We start from the raw sequence: 20,981 nt of genomic DNA, 5'->3' as shown, positions 1-20,981 counted from the left end.
GAAAGGTTTGAAAGCTCCTTAGTAAAAAACAGGACTAAGCAAGTGAATTCCCAACAATTTGTAAAGGTCTTAACAATGCGCCTTGGGGGCCTAATGAGGTGAATACAAGCAAAGGCCTTCCTCAAACAGTTGGAAGCACACTATTGTCTCAGATGCAGTTCCCTGAAATGGAAATAATAAGGTACCTTGACCAAACCAAATTGTCAGGCTTATCCAAATGCTTTGTGCATGTTGCGTTTAAGGCTCTGGGTATTACTCAAGCTTCCTGAGATTCATAAAAGGATGAGGGCTGTTTAAAACTGTATATCTGATTTAACAGAATGGGTATAGTGAAATAAGATCTACTAGAGTTGTAAAGGAAAATCTATGTTTTTAGATGTTGATTCTTTATTATCAGCATTACCAAGAAATCAATGGGCGGCAGTAGAGGATTTCTGAGTTGTTTGCCGACAGTCAACAAACCACGAAGAAGAAGCAGGAGGAGGAGGAAGAAGAAACTGGAAGAAAGTAGGAAAAGGAGCAGGAGAAGAAGAAGTGGCTAAAAAACAACACGGGCACTTGGCTGTCTGTTAACAAACAAGGTTACACAGTTATCTAAGAGGTATATGCGACATCTAGTTTGTTTGAATGCAAAATGCAAGTAATTTGCCTTCTTGATGGTGCGGTGTCCAAAACATGCCTTAGCTTGCTCGTCAAACCCCACAGGAAGGGGATATTAGCTAATCCAGCTCGCTGCTGGCATTAGCTAACAGTTAACTGCTCGGCTTGCTTTCTGCTAGCTAAAGACGTGAACAGTATGCGGCTTTGCTGTCGTTTAATCTTCGTTTGAGACCTTATTTAGTCGAGATGTTGTCAGGTTATCCAGCCAGGGGAGAGCTAATTATAGCGCCTGTCCGTCATCCTGCTGCTTCACGCTAACTCCTCGACTGTCTGCTAACATTAGCCGCCTCGAAAACAACTGGTAACCTAGTGCTGTCAGAGTTAAATTTAGCGTTATATCAATCCAGTCAGTTAGTCGATTCACCGTTTTGTAAACTCTGCTCTTCTCGTTTTTCATCGGTTCTGAAATGTGAAACGTTTGTTCATGTTGCTAGTTTCGGAAAGCACCGCGCTCTTTGGCTAGCTGAATGTAATGTCTCGTGCACTGTTAAACGCGCTCGTGTTAAAGCAAGTTATATTGTCTTAATTTACGTTTCCTCTACAACGACTGGACGATTACGGTCATGCAGCTCCATAATATGTTTATTATGTTAATCATTAATTAATGACACGACTATTCGTGCTTAGTTTATTATTTATTCAGGAAAAGCTTCTTTAGAACCGTGTAGTTATAGTGAACTCTGGGGTAACTTCAATGTATCGCTGTACTGGTAGAAGCAGGTGGAAGGGAATGTAAAACTACGAACTATTATTTTCGATTTGTCAACTGTTAATCAAGTGTTGAGTCTATGCCGTTCTATCTGTCACAGGTATTGTCTTGTTTGAACAACAGTACAACTACAAATATATTCAGTTTACACAACTGAGAAAAGCAGCACATCCAGATAATATTAGAGGCTGGAACCAAGTAAATTTGAATTTAAAATCAGTTTTTGGTAGTTAATTTTCTGTTGATCCACCAATCAGGTAATCGAATAACCGTTTCATCACTTCATTTTTATTGTGGTACGTGTCATTTTATATTGCTAGATTCATATATGTACTGTAATACAGTATATTTTCTTGAATATTCAATTGAGAAACAGTCAACAATAAATGTCAGTGGCTGTTGTAAAATATCAAACATTTTATATTTCATCACGTTGATTGGACGTCCAGTATCAACAATGGTCTAACACACCCATACATGTTAAAGGAATATCTGTCATGGATTTAACAATACAGAAAAGCCTCTGATGGTTGGCAACCCCTTCATTTCAGTTTGTGGAAGGTGTAACAACTTTTATTGTAATATGAATGACCATTGATATAATTATATTTCCTCATTTATTTCTGCCTATTCACAATGAATTCTACGTGTTGCTTTTCAGATAACAACCGGATGCATGATGTGAGGTGTGTAAAAACCTTTTGACACCTGAATACGGCTGCTGATATGGTGGACCAGAGATTGACGCTCAGGAGCCCCCAGTCTCACCTTTTTATGAGAGCCTGGGGAAACTTTTGCCATCGATTATGGATCTAGATTTTCTTCTATGAGATTCTGATTTCACAGCTCTTCAATCAAACAGCTGTAAGGAACATGGAGCGAGAAGCAGCTGAAAAGGAGATGGATGGCGTTACAGATGCTGATGAGGAGATCCCTGATGGTGATTCCATCTCAGTAGCTGAGTCTAATCAGTGGGAGGCCAAACAGACTGATGATGAATGTGAGCAGGAGGAAAAAGAAGCCTTTCTCAAATCTCAGGACACCCCAAATCCAGCCCCTCAACAAGACTCTAGAATTGGTGAAGCAGAGTATTGTGGATCTACAGAGGCCAAAGAGGATACGGAAGAGGCTTCAGATGGGTTTGAGCATGACGATACTGCAGATCATGAGATCCCACATGTTATAAATCAAGAAGAGGATGAAGCTGCGAAGGAGCAGCACATGAACGGGGAGTCTGGTTGGAGGAACATGGGGCCTGGACGGAGATGCAAATTGAGGCTCAGTGGATCAGTTTCAGAGCAGAGCAGTCAAAGTGCATTCTCCTCCATTCAAAAAGTCAATGTAATGTCGAGTGGTGGGCGGCACAAGCAGACCCGCAGACGTAACCACCACCACCATCAGCAGAACCGAGGCCGCAGGCGGACAGGCAACCAGCTCGTCTTAGCTTTCAAGGAGATGCTCTCAGAGTCTCTGAGCTTCTGGTGCATCTCCTGCGTCCACATGATGATTGAGATTATTGTCACATTAACTCACAATTGTGGAGTTGGTGTGGAGACTGGAGGGGTGAAACTATACAACTTTGGGCAGCAGCTCCTTGTAAAGATCACGGATGTAGGAGGAATGAAGGCGGACGCTAGTCGGATTCTGAAATGGACTAAATGCACAGGAACAGACATGGTGGATAAAATTGTTCGGTCAGTAAAGTGGGTAAAAACAGCTGCCTTATCTTTTTTGAGACTTTTCTGCGCTTTGGTCATTCTCTGCTTCCAGTGGGCAAAATGTGCATTCGTTCGTCTTGGTGGAGAGAGAGCAAAATGCTATTGGACAGCTTTTCAGGAGTCACGGTTTTGGAAGAGGGTAGTGTCCCTGCTGGAGAGAGTCCGAAGCAGGTTTAGGAGGCATGGCCATGTTCCACCGTCAAGCCCTGAATCACCTGGCAGAGCAGGGAGAAGCCAGCCAGGCCAGGAGCTGGAGAGACTGCTGGCCTTGGCTGAGGTACCAGAGGATGAGCTTGACCCCTTTACGGTGCTCGGTGTGGAGGTGCATGCCACTGAGGCTGAACTAAAGAAGGCCTACAGACAGCTGGCTGTCCAGGTGTGTGTAAAGTGCCTGTAGCTGAGTGAAAAGTAAACCGAATTAATGACTTCCGAATGTATCAGAGGCTTTTTCTCCTTTACTCTTACAGCCTTTTCCTCTGCTCTTTCTTCTTCAGGTCCATCCAGACAAGAATAAACACCCACGAGCTGGAGAGGCGTTCAAAGTACTGAGGGCTGCCTGGGATATCGTCAGTAACCCAGAGACACGACGAGAGTATGAGTTGTGAGTACACAGAAAAACAGGACATATAAGTTTAAAAGCAAAATAAAACAAATGTCTTCAAACACATTTATTTAGTAGCAGTAGTAGTTTTTCAAATATTTCTTTCTAGTTATATTGATACCTAATAATTCATTATTATGCAGTTGAAAAGTTGTATCACCAGTTTCGTACCAATAAATATTGTATGTTCTTATTTTTCTCATCCTCCTTTTGTTAACCACCACTGTGGAGTGAACAAGTTCACAGTGGACTGTGTCCCTGCTACATTTGTACCTAATTCAAGTTACAATTTCAACACATGTAAAATAGCGATAGTAAATAGAAATTAACTGGAACTATCCATGGTCTATTGTTTTAAGATGTACAGTTTTTCTTTTTCTGAAATGATTTGGTTTATTTGTCGTGAAGTGATTTAGAGTGAGTTTGACTCTTAAGGCCTGTGATGTTTGTGTCACAAACCTGTCTGTTTCATTCCTATACAGGAAGCGTATGGCAGCAACCGAGCTCTCAAAGTCCATGAATGAGTTCCTCACTAAACTGCAGGATGACCTGAAGGAAGCCATGAACACCATGATGTGTACCAAGTGTGAAGGCAAACACAAGTATGTTGCTCATCAACTGAATTAGTGACAATTATTTCCTAAAACTAAATTTAAACATTCTGTAATACACACAACTAAATCATGTCTTAGGCAGTAAACTTTCACGACAGACGTGTTTTCGTTACCTGTGTCTTTCCAGGCGGTTCGAGATGGATCGTGAACCTGCAGAGGCCCGGTTCTGTGCTGAGTGCAACCGTTGCCATAGTGCTGAGGAGGGGGACCTGTGGGCCGAGTCCAGCATGTTGGGCCTACGTATCACATACTTTGCCTGTATGGATGGCAAGGTGTTTGATATTACAGGTGAGCATGAAGATTTGTCTGCTCCCCTCATCAGTAACTAAACTGTAATGCATACTGTAGTTTGCATGAGCTCATATATATCAGCATATATAGCATATACAGCATAGAACAGCAACCGCCCCATTTCAGTGTTTGCAGGTTAAAGGAATACTTAAGCCACAAAATGACCTTGTGTTACCTTGAATTCCTAAATAATGCTTAATCTTTTCGCATGTCTCCACAGTAAACAAAGACTTACAAAAAAATGAAAAAGGTATTGAAGTAAATGGGGTCCACGCTTTACAGCAAAACTATACTACACTAAACATCTGTTTACAAACTCTTGTGCAGTATGATCCAAGACTCATCTATGCAGTTGTATACTAATTACTTACCAAACAGGCATCTTTGCTAAAAGCGTACTATTTCTGGATGAGTCAGTGATACGCAGCATAGTGATAGTAGCAAGGTTTTAATGTAAATGCATGTGTGCATACGACTCAATAAATGACACTTGGATTGTCCTGCACGAGTTGTGTCAGAGTTTTAAAGCATTGCAGAAATTGACGTCAATTCATCAAGACTTTTCTTTGCGTTTTTTTATTCTCCGTTCACTATGGAGGCACTTGAGAAAAACTATTGTTTAAGAATTCAAGGTAACATGGGGTGAGTAATTTATGTAAGCGTGATAATATTGTGGGTGAAGTATCCCTGTAAAGAAAAGCTTCAAAGCACGGTTTCAGAGTATTTCCTAGATGCACTTTTTCCTGTCAGTCATGTGACATGTTGTGATGTTGTCATGTTTCAGAGTGGGCAGGTTGCCAGCGAATAGGCATTTCTCCTGACACGCACCGAGTGCCCTATCACATCTCTTTTGGTTCAAAAAACAACAGCAACTCCACAAGACACAGGTACGTCCCTTCTAGTGAAACAAGTGTGGACTTTAAGGGCCCTAAACTGCAGCTTCTCACACAGAATTAATATACGTGTGCTCATTCAGACAGTATGAGAAAAATAATGTGATTTTTGAACATTACTGCATGTAGACATGTTCTAGTAGAAACCCAAAATACAGTTATAAACCTGAACATGAGCATGATGTGGTTCCTTTAAAGACTGTAATTATAATAACTTAATTTGTTCTCATTTGTTTTCCTGTCGACTGTGAACAATGCATTTTCTAGACTCCGATTGTGTGTGGTGCAGGAGGGGCTTCCCCTTGTGTCGAGCACTGTTGTGATAGTGATGCTAATGAAAAATAAACCTATATTACTGACATTTGTAATGTACTTTATGTTCCAATAGAATATCCTTCCTCCCCAAATGCTTATACTTAATTTACTCTGCTCATATGCTGTTGCCATATGACTAAGTATGAAAGCCGAGAAGACCATCATTTCACTTGAGGCTCCAGCACAAAAGATCTCTGTACTTTACCACTTTTAGGACGCCCTCAGAGAACGCCACAAGTCCGACCAACCCTGCAGATTTGCAAGACTTCTTCAACCGCATCTTCAAGGGAGGACCTCCTAACGACATGGCTGCCAATGGGGGCTTCTTCCCTTCAGGTGCACCCCCTCATCACGCATCTGGAGCTGGACCTGGAGCTGGACCTGGACCTGGAGCTGGACCTGGACCTGGAGCTGGACCTGGAGCTGGAGCTGGACCTGGAGTGCCCCCCTTCTCCCCTCCCCCGAGCCAGACAGGTTTCTATAATCCGGGGGTTCAAAGGCCAGAGTCCAGCGAGACGTGGGCTGAAAGTGGCAAACCCCCCAGAAGGAGGAAGAAGGTCCGCAAACCCTTCCAGAGGTGAAGTCTGTTGACCTCCTCAGTGTATTAACATAGCAACACAGAGACACAATACATAATGGCCATGTTTGGATCTCGCCTGCCTGTTTGCCAAGATCTGAACTGGAGATAATTTGTAAGGCTGTGGTCAGATCAGCCAGAGGAGCGAGAGAGAGACAGTATCATGAGGAGCCTGTTGACTGAACAAGTATTGAAGGAGGGTTGAAGAGGTGATGGTGACGGTGCTTTACCTCTCATGTCACCTAATTTTTTTTTTGGTCTTGACATTAGCCTTGGCATTGAAATCCTTATTAGGATACTGTAATGAAACGTTTTCCTTTCATAAATTCCTGCCAAATCCTACAATGCATGATTTATTCACTTGCATTTTAATACTTTTGGTTTACTCACCTTTGTTTTTTTGTACACAGTTAGATTACGGCGTTGGTTCCAGACAGAGTGACACCTGAGGAGAGAGTTATGGATCCTTTTAGTCAACATAATGAAGTTAATGCTTCACTTTGGTCACTATATTTCAGGAATGAATGGAAACTATTTAAACTCAACACATTTGAACTAAATTTAAAGAAAAGTGCAGAAAATAGTGTTTAGAGAGAGCTCTGTGCTTTAACAGTAAAATCAGAGGGTCAAGAGTGAATCTCTGGTCGTGTCTACAGAGAGAGATTTCACACTTAAATAAAAGTTACCTAAACCTCTCTTTTCAAGAGCCAATGAAAATGATAGAGCATTTTTTTTGTTTTGAGCTATACTGATTCTAACATGCTAAACCTGCCTGCTGTTTATTGTTTCAGGTTCAAATGTAAAAGCAGGAATGAGTTCAGTTGTGTTTCTGTTATACTGAACACCAGCTGAGGATGTCTCAACTTTAAAGTGACACCTTGACATTTTGAAATGTTGATATTTCTCTGTGCCAGGATTCATTGGTATTTTGAAGACCACATATAATTGCTCTACACTGCCCCCTGTTGATTCACAGTGTAGCGAAACAATAGAAACATTAAATACTGAAGCAAGCCTGGACTGTATGTAACCTTACAATGCAGTCAAATATATTTTTTCCCCAATCAGCATTACTTTAATTAGTTAATTAATGACTTTGACAGAGAGCCTTGAATAAGCGGACATTTAAAAACATCATGCAATTTGCAACATTCAATAGGTTCCTTTTATATAGTTAATTTGAGAAGTTCATGCTGCTACTGAAAAAAATATACATTCCACAGTTATCTAAAACAAGATCATTTTGTATCTTGTTTTCAGCCGACCGCTTACAAATACAATAAATAATCTTATTAAGGTTTTGCAGGCAAGGGTTTTCTAATACTTCCACCAAATGTGGTTCAGCTTTCAAAATGTCAAAGTCATAGGTTCACAAGAAATCAAGTCTAAAGCTAAACTGGTTTCCTTGCGTCACTATGTAACAACATGCAGGGGGCAGAAAAATGATAATTGGTTGTATTTTGGGTTTTGTTTCTTGATATGGTTCTTGCATAGAAATAATTTAATTTCATCAGAGGTTAACACAACTGAGCTGTTATTGTTTACACCTGGTATGTGAAGATTGTGAGTGTAGTGAAATGGCAAATGTTTGCGTTAAGGCATTTGATAAAAGCTATTTTTTATATTGACAGTTAATGTTCAATGTTTTTGTTGTGTTGATCTGCACACCCACCCCTGTATTAACATCAGAGGGATTTTGAACAGTCATCAGCGATTTAGTCGAAGAAGACTCCTGCGGCTGAGTGGGAGGTGTAGACAGCTCATTTGTAAATTAAGATATTTTTTGGTAGAATCTAAATGTTAAATGAGTAACACATTTTATAAAATTCTGGAGAAACCCTGCTCTCAAACATGGCATTGTGATGCATTATTTTTTCTGGTAGTTTGAAAAGCTAAATCTATGTTGGAAGTGTTCTTTGAGCTCATTGAAGCAGGACATAATGTTTGACATGTTTCCTTTTTTCTTTCATGTGTGCGTTTAACCAGTTTCCCAGACTGGAACTCTAAATGTAATAATTGACCAGGGTTAAAGTTGGATTATTACTGAGTGATAATCAGAAAGAATTCAACAATTACTTGTCACAAATTTGGGTAATTTGTTCCAGATATTTTTTTAGACAATGGTTTTCCATCTTAAATACTCATTTAGGCACATTTGAATATCTTAATTTCCTGCCCACCTTCAGAAAAAAAACGTTTTTAGATCGTTATAAATGGTCAAATATCTAACTCAGTCCCCATCTGGGAAACTGGATTGACAACTGGAACCACGTTGAGCAGAATGTGTTGTTTTCCACACCTTGACTTGAGAATGTACAAGGATGTATGTTAAAGGTAGCAGGTCGAGGTCAGTGAAAGCCAACACTTCAGATTGTTTTTCTTCTTTTCTTTCCAAGTTAACAGAATATGCAGAAGTATTGCAAAAAAAATATCTGACAATCATCAGGGTTATGAGCCGAGTTCCCTGGCTGGCAAACAGTTTTAAGATATGACTGTTGGGTTTCTTTCCCCCGCTTACTCTGGTTTTCAAAATAAAGAGGATTTCCTATATGCACATTGTTGTTTCTGTTTTATGTCCAGAAGGCTTATACATAAATTATTTCACAATTTCATATCAAAGCTATACCATTTAAACAGACAAAAAGATTACATGTCATTACAAACATCTTGGTAAGAATCAGTTTCAGTTCTTTGGAGGAGCTTGCATAGGTCCTATTCTTCATTATTACATCTGACTGTAGACCCACACTGTCACTGTTTTACCTCATATGGCTTTTCCATTCTCTGACCTCTGATGGTACTTTGGCCACAGAAAGAGGGCACGTCTACCCCTCTGCTCCTTAAAAGGAGTTGTTCCAGAGAGGTGCAGATTACTGAGTCACTCACTTGACTTATAACCTTTTACAGGTTAGATAGGGTGGACACATTTAAATATCACTTTTAAAAACTGCAACTTAAACTCCTTTAAATCCCAAAGAAATCCTTCAGATCAGTCAGAAGCCATCTTTAAATATTTCCTCTGGCAGTGAAGCGTTCCTCAGCTGCCCAGCAGTGAGCAATTTTCTTTCTTCTAAATAACATTTGTCTGTAGACACACAGTCACAAAGCTATGTTTAATAAATGATGATCAGGTCAGAGCTAAACAAAATTCACAAATTATGGCAACATATTGGATCATCGCAGCTCATAGAAGTCAGTTAAATTGACTGAGAAACATTCTGATGGAGATCAGTAGTTGCAAAATGTTTCCTGTCACATTTTTGACATCCACTCCCTGGCGCATTGATAGTTTTTTCTTTTCCGGCTCTCTTCGTATATTGACCCAAAAAAAACAACTTTTAACCTGAAATTAATGAATATGATCATATATGCAGTAATAACTGCTTCAGCTTGTGCTGATTACATCCACTGCTCTTGTAACTACAGCTTGTCTTTCAGAGTGCTGATAATGTTGAGGAGCTGAGAAGAGTCTCGATAAGCCACCAGGCCGCCATGGTTAGCCCAGCGCTCTGCTCCTTTACACTCAACGGAAGGCTGATGATAGGTCAGGTCGTTCTGGTGATCCTGCGCTTCAGAGCTGGACTGTAGACACTTAGTCAGGTCCACCACTCCCCCTCCGAGGGCTTGGAGCAGAGCGTGAGGTGCGCAGGAGTCCCACTTGAAGGTGCTACCCTCTGAGAGGACGTAAACATCAGCCAGGCCCTGAATGACACACAGGATCTTGTAGCCGGCTCCAGAGGCGTACATCAGCTTGTCAGGGCCGCACACAGAGGTCAGGGCTTCCTTTACCACCTGCTTCTCACTACAGCTCAACACCACGGACAGCCCTGTTCCTAGTTCATCTTTTGGCCGGGACACTGAGCAGACATTGATGCTGCCACAGGACACCCCCCAAAAATGCTTCCCCCTCCAGCTGTGAACATAAATAATTAGTAGGTTAAGAATATTTTACTTGACTTTTTGAAATGCTTGCCTGTCTGTCATTTCTTTGCCGAGTTGGTAGTACAGCGGGCTTTTAGAACTTTTTCTCAACAGCTGCCTGCTGCATCCGTAATCACGCTGTGAGAGTGAAAGTGGTGATGTTCTACTGGACTGCATTTTATTGAGATGTTTCTAATATTCTTTGTGAATGGGGATGACAACAGATTAAAAACATCTCAATACCATGAAGTCTACTACAAAACCATCATCAACTAGAAGAAGACACATTGCAGATTATTATTTTAAACTTACCCTCCACCTGATGGGTCTTTGTTATTAAATGGCTGGTTGATGACGCCCATGACGGGCTCGCCTGTGCTCCGGAGATAAACCCCGATTAGGACCAAAGCACAGTGCAGCCCCGAAGGAGACAGGTGGCCCTCCTCCAGCACCTCCTCTCTGCCCTCTATGTACTGGCTGGTGGCATCTTAATGGAAAAAAAGAGACAAGCGGGTCTCTCTGCAGTGTTTTCTGGAATAGTTCAGTGCCTCAGACAGGAAAACAGCGAGCCTCTCACCTATGGGGTCGATCCAGATGCCGAGCTCAGAGGGGCTGAGGGGCACCGTCAGACCGTCTGTGTTAGCGTCGATGGTCGCTGGATCTTGGTGGATAGCTTGAGCCAGCAGAGACGCCGCTGTATGGTCACCGTCCAGCACCGTGGCCAGCAACGCTGCGGTCTCCTCCTTTGTACCACACACTGTGACTGTCACGCTCTCTCCTGGTGACAGAGTCAGCGAGGCTTCCTTTAATGACTTATTAAAAGTACTTTAAATATTGACACAGTGCAATGTTATCTTTCTATTCTGATTATTTTGGTGAAAGATGTTTTACTCACTGTGAGGTTCAAGTGCAAATTACTAAAGCAAGCATATTTTCAGTGTTTCTAGTCTACCAATATAAAGCTTGAGTGATTACTAATATACAGGACTTCTCAGTCTTACATTATATTTGAAAAAATAGAAAACTGCCACCCACAACAATCAGAAGATTATTTTAGTTTCAGATGATCACTGAGCATTCAGCTGCATCTCAAGACATTGATGTAAATACTTAAGTCAGTATGAAGCACACATTCTCATACACAGGAACAATACTCACCATATATAATACCATAAAGACAAACACAATTAAACAGCACAAAACGATAAGCAAGATTCTATATATTGCACAAGTAATAACACAGCAAACAAAACTACAGCATTTTGGAAGAAGCAAGCAAAAAAACAATAAACCAAAAGGAATGCACTTCAAGAACACATTGTGGTTATTGTTGTTGGACCGGCCTCAAAAGAGTTTCGATGAGAATATCGTTGGAACAATATTGCATTGGCAATCAAGTTACTCAGTTTAACGTCAATATCAAGAAAGCAGAGCTGGTGTATCTTTTATTCACGCTTGCTGAATTGTTTAACAGTATATGGCTGTATTTTTGTTGCGCATAAAACATAGATGATGATTTTGAGCGTTGAGTCGCTTCTCTGTGTATTTTATCCCTTGGAGATGTAAAATAGAAATACCCTGATAACTATGTTAACTGAACTTATGGCAGGGAATCCTGAACACTGATGTTAAAGAAAAAAGGAGAAAAGCAAGATCAACTAAAGTAAATAAGTAGAAAATCTAATTCAGACTTATGCATAGTTTAAAATAATTTATGGTCATGTGTGATTGTGCAGTTTAAATGCACAGGCAGTTGATGATGATCCTGATGTTTGATGTTAACCCTGAAGATAATGTTTCAAATGTTTCCGTGAAACATGTACAAACTAAGGTTACAATTACTAAATTGTCTGCTTCAAGTACTTCAGCTTATCTTAAAGCTCAAGCTGAAAAGGCTGCATTGCTGGAGGCTAAACATGCTTTGGAGGTTGAGGAGGAAAACTTAAAAAAGGAGAAGTTACAGCTGGACACTGAACTAGCAGCTGCCGATGCAATGAGTTTTTAGAGGAAGTCCTGTGTCTATTTGTGCCAAAAGCAGGGGGATGGCATGAAGGCATATCCTACCAAAATACAAAAGCCAGCAAACTTTAGATTGAACCAAATGTTGATTTGAAAGAAAACCAGCCTACATCATTACAGGCACTGTAAAATAATCTGCTAAACAAAGGGAATTCAATTGTTCATCCTACAATCACACTGGATATACAAAGGATGTAGGATTTCTCAAATGTAAGGAATGGCTTATTGTATTTGTCTCATGTGATATTATTAAACTGAATATTTTTGGGATTTGGACTGGTCAAACAAAACATGTGAAGACGACCAGTTAAGCTTTTGTAAATTGTGTTTTTCCACTGTTTACTAACATTTTAGAGACCAAACCATTAGTCGTTTGTAGCTCTAATATCATTCAACACGAGGAAGTTCAAACTAGTGTATTTCAGAAGAGCAGGACCTGTCTTTGTTGATGAAGTACTTTCATGGTCTTAATCCTCAATTCAATTTGCAACCAACCAAACTGACATGTAGGAAATCTGAGACCACGAGGGCCCCTGTGGGACATCTGGGACCTTGGGGCAGGTGCTCGCTTTGATATCCAGGATAGTTTTCACACACACCTTCAACATTGAGATGCATTTTACATTCCTCCTAATTTGCAGAAGGAAATTTAAAATTGATAAACTCCTTGAAATGCAAATCTGAAATTCAAACGTTGCAGAAAACTGGACTCAGTGCTAGATTGGTAATATTCCCATGCATGACACTAACTGACAAGGATATGGACTCAGTGTACACCTTGAACAACAAGTTACAAACTGTTTGGACCGATTAGATTGGGACAAACTAAAGTTTGCTTTAACCTTGAAGTCATTTACATCCAAAGTCAACAACAGAACATGAACATGTAGTGTGTTAAGAATAATATCAGGTCATTACCAAGCCCATTTTCAAATTTGTTGGACTCTTCTCCATGAATGAAGCCAGCCATTTCAGGGAACTGTCCAAAGAAAAGACAGCACACGATTACAATCCAACTCCAGTTGATCCAGACAGTCCACACTTGACTTCTCCTACCTGAGCGCCAACATCATGCCGGATCATCTCCTGGATCACCACATCGGCAAGCGTCTTGAAGTCCTGGAAGAACTTCTTGTTCTTGTCATCTCCGGTCTTCTCTTGAATGAGGAGTTGAAACAGGGGAGCCTCCTGCCTGCAAACCCGAGCCACGTTCGCCGCTTTCTCAGCCACCCGGAGCAGCAGTCTCAGCAGATCAGCCATGCCTGAACAGAGCGAAAAGAAGAGAGGGTTTAGTCAACATGGAGGTGGAAACTGCGTGTCTGAGAGAAAAGGAGATGAGGCAGGTCACACGCACATACCAAGCTAATTATAGCCTCAAAATGAAAACAGGGCATTTCTAAAAAAAGATGTGTGTGAGGGAGGAAAGTGGTTTCAGGTCTTTGCATGCGAACCATCACATTGTCTCTGCTGAAGTCAAATGCCTTACAGATATGCTGCTCGAAATCCTCTCCAAAACACTCCAGTAATCACAATGAGACCATAAACATCTTACTATATAACAAAACTATAATTTTACTGAAAACATGGGTTAAAAATACCATAATGTACCTAATTAGTGCCACCTACACAGTCCTGTGCCATTAGTGACGTCAGAGGAATATTATAGTAGCTAACGTTATACGTTAGCAGAGGGTGGAAAATGGCCTCTATTAAAGCTAAATAATGTAAATATGGTTGTTTTTACTTGTAACTGTATCCAACTTTACTCCAGTCAGCTAACTATTTCTAGTTACTGGTCTTGACATCCTAGTGAACACGTTTACTCGGGTTTAGCTTAGCATTTAGGATATTAGCCAATGTAGCAAATGAGTTCAAAATGCCACAGGACAAAAAAAGCACTGTAAAAGGATCGAGATCTCACCAAAACCCAGGTAACACTCCGCTTATTTTCCTCTCGTCTGTCGCTCTCGGTAGCTAGCTGTGAAACACCGTCTGCCCTACAGTCACCAAACGCGGATAATTTAGTGCGAGAGGACGTAGAGTTTCAGTAAAACAGTGGTATTAAAATGCCTAATTGACACTGACGTCTGCCTGCTCTGGTTTCTTTGCGTCAGAGAGTTCCCTCTCGACGGAAGGGCGGACACATCTCACATCTAGGCCAGCATTCAAAAGGTGGAGTCAGGCGCGTAACCAGAGAGCGCACGGTGAGCTCTTTAAACATGGTGCGGACAACAGGAAATGCAGCAGCGCTGCGTTCAAATGTGAATGGGAAATTCAAACTTCCTTTGTCGGAAATTGTAATGAGATTTCCGGTTATTTAGTGGGGAAGTTTTTAGCAAATCTACTTACAATTAGAAGTTATAGTGATATATACTCATAACAAAGCGATTACGTTTAATTGAATTAAAAGCTGGAATATTGCTGTTTGATTAAAAGAAATGACCAGAAAATAAAAACGTAACTACATAATTATGTTTACCAATAAAGCCCCAGCAATCTTATCTAAAGAGTATAAGAGAGGAGAAAGGGAAATCAAACACATTTTGTGCACGTGCAGTGTATATTTGGGCAGTAATAACAATAATGAATATAGATTTAAGAGCATCTCTTTTAGAGAAATATTACAAATGTTCTACGTGAAGCCTAAATATACAACTACTGGTTTTGTATGCACTCTGATGTATAGTATGTTTTGAGGTAATTAACACCCAACATTGGGGGACTCAATTTGGGTGTGCATGTGTAACGTCAGTAAAGGAACTTTAAGTTGACACACACTTTTTACAAAGTGTGATCTACAAACATAATAGCTGTAAAATGATTATGTATTATTAAACCTTAAGTTCCCTAAGAAGTTTCGATGTGTGATGGAAATGCATACAGTTGTTTTTATAACAAACTGTACAGTTCCTAAGCTGGACATTGTTGGGAAGACTCAACAGTGTCATTTAACAGACCACAAGTGGCAGATGCAAAATTGAAAACGGGAAAATACTCTCATTATGCTGTTCATATACTACATCAAGTGGTTCATTTAAAGAGAAAATATTTTTTGGTCAAAGCTCTGACCACAGATTTCCATTAGTCGTCCATTACGTAGTGCACAGCAGATGAGAAACCTTTGCGTGGTCGATCAATTCAGTTAAGTGTCAACAGTAAACTGGGCGAGGCTGTCGACACACTGCTGGATAAGCCATCAGTCCCATTTACAGTAGGATCCTTACAAGACAGAGACAGAGGAGTTTCTTCAGATGGCGGTATGTGTTTTAATTTTTTTACATTTAAAGATAGTTCAAGATGATAAAAACATAGTACAATAAGTCAAGGGAATGCATCGTGTTACAATGTATTTCATGTTTGATCTCTATCACAAAATACTAATCCGAGAGTAAAACACATGCTTTTGTATTGTGATTTAAATTGTTTGTTGCAGGCCTCAAAGAAGAATATGTCAGACCTGGAGAGTGGCATGGTCACTATAATCAACGTTTTCTACAAATACTCCAGTCACAAGTGCAATCTGAAGAAAGTAGAGCTTAAAGAGCTTATTAACAATGAGATGAGTAATTTCATCATGGTGAGTTATGGAAGTAAAAGTGTTAGAAGAAAATAAATAGCATGTTCATCAGCAATTTGCAGTATGTTTGTGAAAACAAGCATTTATAGTTATAGTTATTCAACAGATTATCGTATGAATTATAAATCAATGATGTATTATAGATAAGCCTGTTGATAAGCCTTGTTGAGCTTAAAGCTAACATAATATGCACACACGTTACCATTTTGAATGTTGCCAGAGGATTATCTAACAATATTTCTTTATCACAACCTTCAGGCCAAACAGTGTTAATCTAATCAGCAAATATGTTTTCTGGTGTGCAATGAGCATTTTAACCTCATGGTGTCACTAGCGTTGATACAGACTTTTTGTTTTATTAAATATTTTAAATAGCCTCCAAATGTTTCACTGTCTTTCAATTTTCCTGCTGAACAGAAAATCCATGAGAATGAGACTTTGGATGAGCTCTTTGCGGACCTCGATCAGAACGGAGACCTGGAGATTGACTTCAAAGAGTTCATCAACCTCATCGCCATGGTTACCTCAGCATGCCACGAGCTCTTCATCCCAAACAACTGTAATAATTAGTTAGCATGTCTACTCATTACTCATTAAACATTTGAGGATCACAGAAAAGGGTCTGAATATTTTTTAGGTGTCTGAGAAGATCTATAATACTACTACTAATAGATGACGATTCTCTGTTACATGTTTGGTATGATAAAAGTTTGTTGCATACATTAAAATAACACAAAGAACCATACATTTACTATAATGGCACTCTGTGTCACCACACCTGAAACCAGACAATACATAAGCCATGACTAAATAAGCCAGTACTTTCTATCTCAATATATACCACAGATTCACCATCTCAGATGACTTTCCATAAAATCCAGGATTTTCTTCCATGCATCTTCCTGTGCAGCAGCGTGAGGTGCGGGCTGACCTCCCCACAGAGTGAACACTGCAGCAGAAACAAAACAGCATTAAGAGTACTAATATTTAGTTACATTTTCTATTTTACAATGACCAGTCTAAAGTTAAAAGGGTAACGACACCAAGCATTAAATAGGATTTGGCTGAAGTAAAAATGCAGCTCTGGGATATGGCTCACGTTTTTTTGGTTTTATGCTCCACAGGGACCGTCTTGCATTTGGTGTGTAAGGCGGTTCAATCAGGTGACCGGCACCGGGGTACGACAAAAGGGTGAGCAGCTGGGATTTACCTGCAGCCCTCAGGGTTTCTTCGATCTGATGACAAATAAAACAGCACTAAGCCAAACAACCAAGAACCTGAAGGTGAGCCTGTAAATGAGAGTATTTACGTGAATCTCACAGCTGATACATTTACAGTTTAAGTGAATGTGTTTTTGAGTGTAAGATCAAGACTGCTCAAATAACAAATACCACATAAAACAAACAAACAAAACCTCCTCTGTTTATCAAGGAGAACATAAATGCTTTCCAACATCAATCATTTGAAATATATATTTTTTTTTTTTACTGTAAAATAAGACCATCTACCATGTTTGCATTCTCGATACTTGAAGTATTTTGGTCATCTTCACCCACTATGTACATTAATGGACAGGCGAGGTTCTCCATCTGTAAAAAACACAAGATGTCATTCTGGAGCAGAGGTTCTCTTATCAAAATACATATTGTTTTTATATTTTGTAAGCCTGTGAGTGTACAGTGTAGGTTATGGTGGATCCAGGAGTGTTACATCTTCACCTTCACTTTTCTCTCAGGGCAAATGTTTGCAGGCAAGGAGATGCTTCTGAAACTCACACAGCCTTGATCATCATACACCCAAGGTTTCTGGTCACTAAAAAGACAAGTTAAGAGAGAAATAACAATAATCCGTCATTGTTGAAAACAACCTTTGGGATACACATTTTCTGCCTCTGAAGCTATTTTACTAGATCTCAATCGGTTAGACAATTAAATTAACAATTCCCTGCTTTATCTATAATACTAAAATGCGTAGTTTAGTCTATAGCCATAAGTATTACACCTGATCCTAGCCCTGATCAGAGCCATAGACAATATTATCCTACAAATTGCATCTTTAATTACCTTCCAAAGGGTTCAGTCATGCCATCTGAATCTGAGAGTTTCATGAGGCTTCCTACTGGGCCATTGATACAAATCAAACACGATGGCTGGAGGAGAAAACGTTAATTGTTGAAAGGAAATGTGAAGTCACTAGAAACAGTGTGATTTTATAGCTATCTATGTAGACTATCTGACATACTTTGACACCAGCCTGAATGGCAATTCTAAGACTCAGGTAAACTCCAAAGGAGAGACCTATGATCCCAATTCTGTCTGCAGAGACCTGTCGATGATCTTGAAGTAGGTGGTATGCCGACTGTCCAAACAAACAAATACCATATTTCAAAAGAATGACAAAATAATCAAAGTAAATGGGAGCTATTTTAAAGTTAGACGTATATAGACGATGCAGAAAGCAGGAAATAAAGCATCTTATCTTACTTTGAAATATGAATCACCAACATTGACACTTTTTTCAGGGCCAGACAAATCTTTGTGCCCGAAGTAGGCAAGAGAAAAGCTAGCGTAGCCCTTGGACGCAAAAAGGGCTGAGCGGTACTCCATCAGTCCTCCACCCATTCCCCACAGGTCCAACATAGCTGGAAATGGACCTGGGCCTGCAGGAAATCAGTAAAGTAAGGGCTGTACAGTCACGGCAGTCTTAAAAACATTGTGCGTAAATTCATCAAATATTATGCTCACCAGGCGGTAAAAACAACGTCCCCACAACTCCATCCTTGCGGATCTCTATTCTCCGTACACCTGGTGCCATGTACCAGCGCTCAGCAATGACTGCAGCCAGTTCGGTGCTCTGTTTCTCACTGGGTGACACGTGGCCCTCCAGTAAAGACATGAGCATTACATATGGAGTCTCTACATTTTTTTTCCTGAGCCTGAAACAGAAAAGAAAACTATGATGGGTGAATAGTGTAGGGAGTTACATTTGTGGGAAGCAGTCATTATTTGTAGCAGCTATTTAACTGGGGAAAGGTTCAAATGTAGAATGAATGAAAACCATGTCTGTTTATATGAACTGACTAATTGAGTTAGATTGTGGACATGCATTATTGGAAGGTATGTGGAAAAGATGACTTTAAAATGACTACTGTGCCCTGCCTGAACAAACATGACGCTCCAATATTGATGGGGTTTATGTAGAGTTGTTGGGCTTTACTACAATTGTAAAAGACAACAGAAATCACTCCAGTAATCAAAATGTCCAACATCTGTGGGTTTAATGCCACAGATATTTATTTCTTTAGCCGTCAGTGAGCTTGTTTTCATCACATGCCTCAAACCTTCTCTTGAACCAGGGGCTGGCTGCAGTCCCCAGAACAGTCCCATCGGCTCACAGCCCAAATAAGAACCCCCGACTGAACGATCCCTGGTCACTTTTGAGGAGACAAAGAAACAGAGTGTAGAAGATCTCTGCATAAAAGTCTAAATGGCTCAAATAATCTGATTTCTAAAAGTTGCATCCACGATACACAAGTAAACTTGCTGATGATTCAATGTTAACTTTCATCAACCATTGTACAGCTTTACAGTTGAAACTTTATTCCACTGAATTGCTCATTTGTTCTTTAAATGCTCAAATCTCCTTTTAATTTTGAGAAACTGTATACGTTTTGTTAACTACCAGCAAAGAAACAAAATGGCAGGACCATAATAATACACGTCACACGTTTAAATCTTACATTAATAATGCTGTTTTCCAACATTTATTTGAACCCTTTCTTCACATCTATTTAATCTGACTATTGTGTTTTATTTCAGATATTGTATCAAGTACATACATTACATTTGTAGTAATTACATTATTACAAAAGCATTACATATAATCCAACAGGGAATATACTGTATTGTGACTCACAATTAACAGTGCCATCGGCATTTGTATTATAGTGGGCGAATGCCTCCCACAGGTCACCATCATCACTGTGCATTTGTGCACACACTGTGACGGGACACTGTGGTGTCAGGAAACGCCCGATTATGCTGATCTGTTCATCCATGAGGGCACGAAGAGGAGTGGCTGTCAACATGGGGGCTGTTCGAAAGCTGCTCTCCCACCGAACTCCACCTACAGGCCGAAGACAAATTAACCATTAAAGGAATGTATTTTCAACACTTTACTGACAATATTTTAATGTGTGTCAAGTATCAGAGGGCTGATAAAGATCCAACAGACCTTGATGTGGAGACGTTTGAACATTTATGAAATGTAGCATTTATCCACATACAATCGGGTTCAGCTAGTCAAGTTGACATTGGAATGTAGACAGGAGGACCTTGGAATCAAATCACTAACCCTATTAAATCAGTCCCTTTCTAATTCACTAGCCAATAGCTAATGAGGAGACACGTGCCATGTTGTTTTCACTGAGTACAGTAGTTCATGAGAGAATAGAAAGAATGTTAAATATGTTTAAATGTGAGCTCCACACGTCAAAAAGTTTCTGAACTCCTGATTTACAAACAACCATAAAAAGAAATGGTAAAGATGACTGCTTGGTGGAGCGAGTAGAAATTAATTTACAGACCACTACATTATCCAAAACGCTTATCCTATCCAAACCTATTTAGGGTCGCGGGGGCTGGAGCCGGTCCCAGCTGACATTGGGCGAAGGCAGGGTACACCCTGGACAGGTCGTTAGTTTATCGGAGGACACATATATTAGGGATTTTTAGAAAATGTTTTGAGATTATTTTACACTGGTCTCAGGTGGTCACATGCATTACAACCAGACCGTCATGCAAAAGCTGCAGTTGAAGACCTGCAGTATAAGCACTTTATAATCGAAGTCAAAGTACATTTCACTGCTCATTTCATACCCATGTTTTCCAATGACCTATAAAACTACAATAAAATCAATATTCTTACCCATAGCTCGACGCAAACATGCCAGGTTCCTGTGTACACAAATGCATGGTCTCATTTTCGTTTCTAGTCATTTGTTGTCGAAATGTTGTCGTGAAATACTTCCGTGTCATGTCTATAGTCATAAAATAAGGTTGACAGAGGTGAATAGTTAAATATTAAA

The 20,981-nt window shown here is 40.0% G+C and overlaps 4 protein-coding genes across 8 annotated transcripts; 2 read left to right on the top strand and 2 right to left on the bottom strand.

Annotated features, from left to right (window-relative positions):
• Positions 1-449: 449 nt before the first annotated feature.
• On the top strand, positions 450-8,932 carry dnajc14 (DnaJ (Hsp40) homolog, subfamily C, member 14). Of its 3 annotated transcripts, none has more exons than XM_034533035.1 (7): positions 450-601; positions 2,031-3,463; positions 3,582-3,688; positions 4,171-4,290; positions 4,430-4,590; positions 5,378-5,480; positions 6,016-8,932. In XM_034533035.1, exons 2-7 carry the CDS (start codon positions 2,243-2,245, stop codon positions 6,380-6,382), a joined length of 2,079 nt encoding a protein of 692 aa, XP_034388926.1. In that variant the 5' UTR covers positions 450-601; positions 2,031-2,242; the 3' UTR covers positions 6,383-8,932. The 3 variants fall into 3 exon arrangements, with proteins under 3 accessions (XP_034388926.1, XP_034388928.1, XP_034388927.1); XM_034533037.1 differs by lacking the exon at positions 450-601 and adding an exon at positions 650-1,626; XM_034533036.1 differs by lacking the exon at positions 450-601 and adding an exon at positions 650-1,665.
• inpp1 (inositol polyphosphate-1-phosphatase) lies at positions 8,931-14,552 on the bottom strand. Of its 2 annotated transcripts, XM_034533052.1 has the most exons (7): positions 14,404-14,552; positions 14,240-14,315; positions 13,375-13,580; positions 13,237-13,297; positions 10,877-11,077; positions 10,612-10,786; positions 8,931-10,291 (listed from the first exon to the last, which is right to left on the bottom strand). In XM_034533052.1, the coding sequence occupies exons 3-7, from the start codon at positions 13,576-13,578 to the stop codon at positions 9,799-9,801; spliced, it is 1,134 nt and encodes a 377-aa protein (XP_034388943.1). In that variant the 5' UTR covers positions 13,579-13,580; positions 14,240-14,315; positions 14,404-14,552; the 3' UTR covers positions 8,931-9,798. The 2 variants fall into 2 exon arrangements, with proteins under 2 accessions (XP_034388943.1, XP_034388942.1); XM_034533051.1 differs by having other exon boundaries at positions 14,240-14,552.
• Positions 14,553-15,535: 983 nt separating this feature from the next.
• LOC117730976 (protein S100-B-like) lies at positions 15,536-16,465 on the top strand. 2 transcript variants are annotated; one of them, XM_034533073.1, is made up of 3 exons: positions 15,536-15,575; positions 15,752-15,895; positions 16,313-16,465. In XM_034533073.1, the coding sequence occupies exons 1-3, from the start codon at positions 15,570-15,572 to the stop codon at positions 16,463-16,465; spliced, it is 303 nt and encodes a 100-aa protein (XP_034388964.1). In that variant the 5' UTR covers positions 15,536-15,569. The 2 variants fall into 2 exon arrangements, with proteins under 2 accessions (XP_034388964.1, XP_034388963.1); XM_034533072.1 differs by lacking the exon at positions 15,536-15,575 and having other exon boundaries at positions 15,662-15,895.
• A 271-nt stretch (positions 16,466-16,736) lies between these two features.
• On the bottom strand, positions 16,737-20,929 carry LOC117730964 (bile acid-CoA:amino acid N-acyltransferase-like). Its single transcript, XM_034533049.1, has 11 exons — positions 20,822-20,929; positions 19,811-20,020; positions 19,229-19,328; positions 18,640-18,830; positions 18,379-18,554; positions 18,137-18,253; positions 17,959-18,044; positions 17,614-17,707; positions 17,404-17,484; positions 16,995-17,130; positions 16,737-16,844 (listed from the first exon to the last, which is right to left on the bottom strand). Exons 1-11 carry the CDS (start codon positions 20,874-20,876, stop codon positions 16,744-16,746), a joined length of 1,347 nt encoding a protein of 448 aa, XP_034388940.1. The 5' UTR covers positions 20,877-20,929; the 3' UTR covers positions 16,737-16,743.
• Positions 20,930-20,981: the final 52 nt, after the last annotated feature.

Source organism: Cyclopterus lumpus, chromosome 5 (assembly GCF_009769545.1).
Source record: "Cyclopterus lumpus isolate fCycLum1 chromosome 5, fCycLum1.pri, whole genome shotgun sequence".
Lineage (NCBI taxonomy): Eukaryota > Metazoa > Chordata > Actinopteri > Perciformes > Cyclopteridae > Cyclopterus > Cyclopterus lumpus.
Note: the sequence above shows the minus strand (reverse complement) of the source record. Positions and strands in the feature narration are given on the sequence as shown.

Excerpts from the sequence above, each read along its gene's own strand:
- LOC117730976 (XM_034533072.1), top strand. The coding sequence starts at position 15,716 with ATGCTTTTGTATTGTGATTTAAATTGTTTGTTGCAGGCCTCAAAGAAG. Across the intron at positions 15,896-16,312 it reads AGATGAGTAATTTCATCATG|AAAATCCATGAGAATGAGAC; the intron begins GTGAGTTATGGA and ends CCTGCTGAACAG.
- LOC117730964 (XM_034533049.1), bottom strand. The coding sequence starts at position 20,876 with ATGAGACCATGCATTTGTGTACACAGGAACCTGGCATGTTTGCGTCGA. Across the intron at positions 18,254-18,378 it reads TTGGTGATTCATATTTCAAA|TCGGCATACCACCTACTTCA; the intron begins GTAAGATAAGAT and ends TTGTTTGGACAG. Across the intron at positions 18,045-18,136 it reads CCATTCAGGCTGGTGTCAAA|CCATCGTGTTTGATTTGTAT; the intron begins GTATGTCAGATA and ends TTTCTCCTCCAG.
- inpp1 (XM_034533051.1), bottom strand. The coding sequence starts at position 13,578 with ATGGCTGATCTGCTGAGACTGCTGCTCCGGGTGGCTGAGAAAGCGGCG. Across the intron at positions 13,298-13,374 it reads GGCATGATGTTGGCGCTCAG|TTCCCTGAAATGGCTGGCTT; the intron begins GTAGGAGAAGTC and ends TTCTTTGGACAG. Across the intron at positions 10,292-10,611 it reads AAAGACCCATCAGGTGGAGG|CTGGAGGGGGAAGCATTTTT; the intron begins GTAAGTTTAAAA and ends TTATGTTCACAG.
- dnajc14 (XM_034533035.1), top strand. The coding sequence starts at position 2,243 with ATGGAGCGAGAAGCAGCTGAAAAGGAGATGGATGGCGTTACAGATGCT. Across the intron at positions 3,464-3,581 it reads ACAGACAGCTGGCTGTCCAG|GTCCATCCAGACAAGAATAA; the intron begins GTGTGTGTAAAG and ends TTTCTTCTTCAG. Across the intron at positions 5,481-6,015 it reads AGCAACTCCACAAGACACAG|GACGCCCTCAGAGAACGCCA; the intron begins GTACGTCCCTTC and ends TACCACTTTTAG.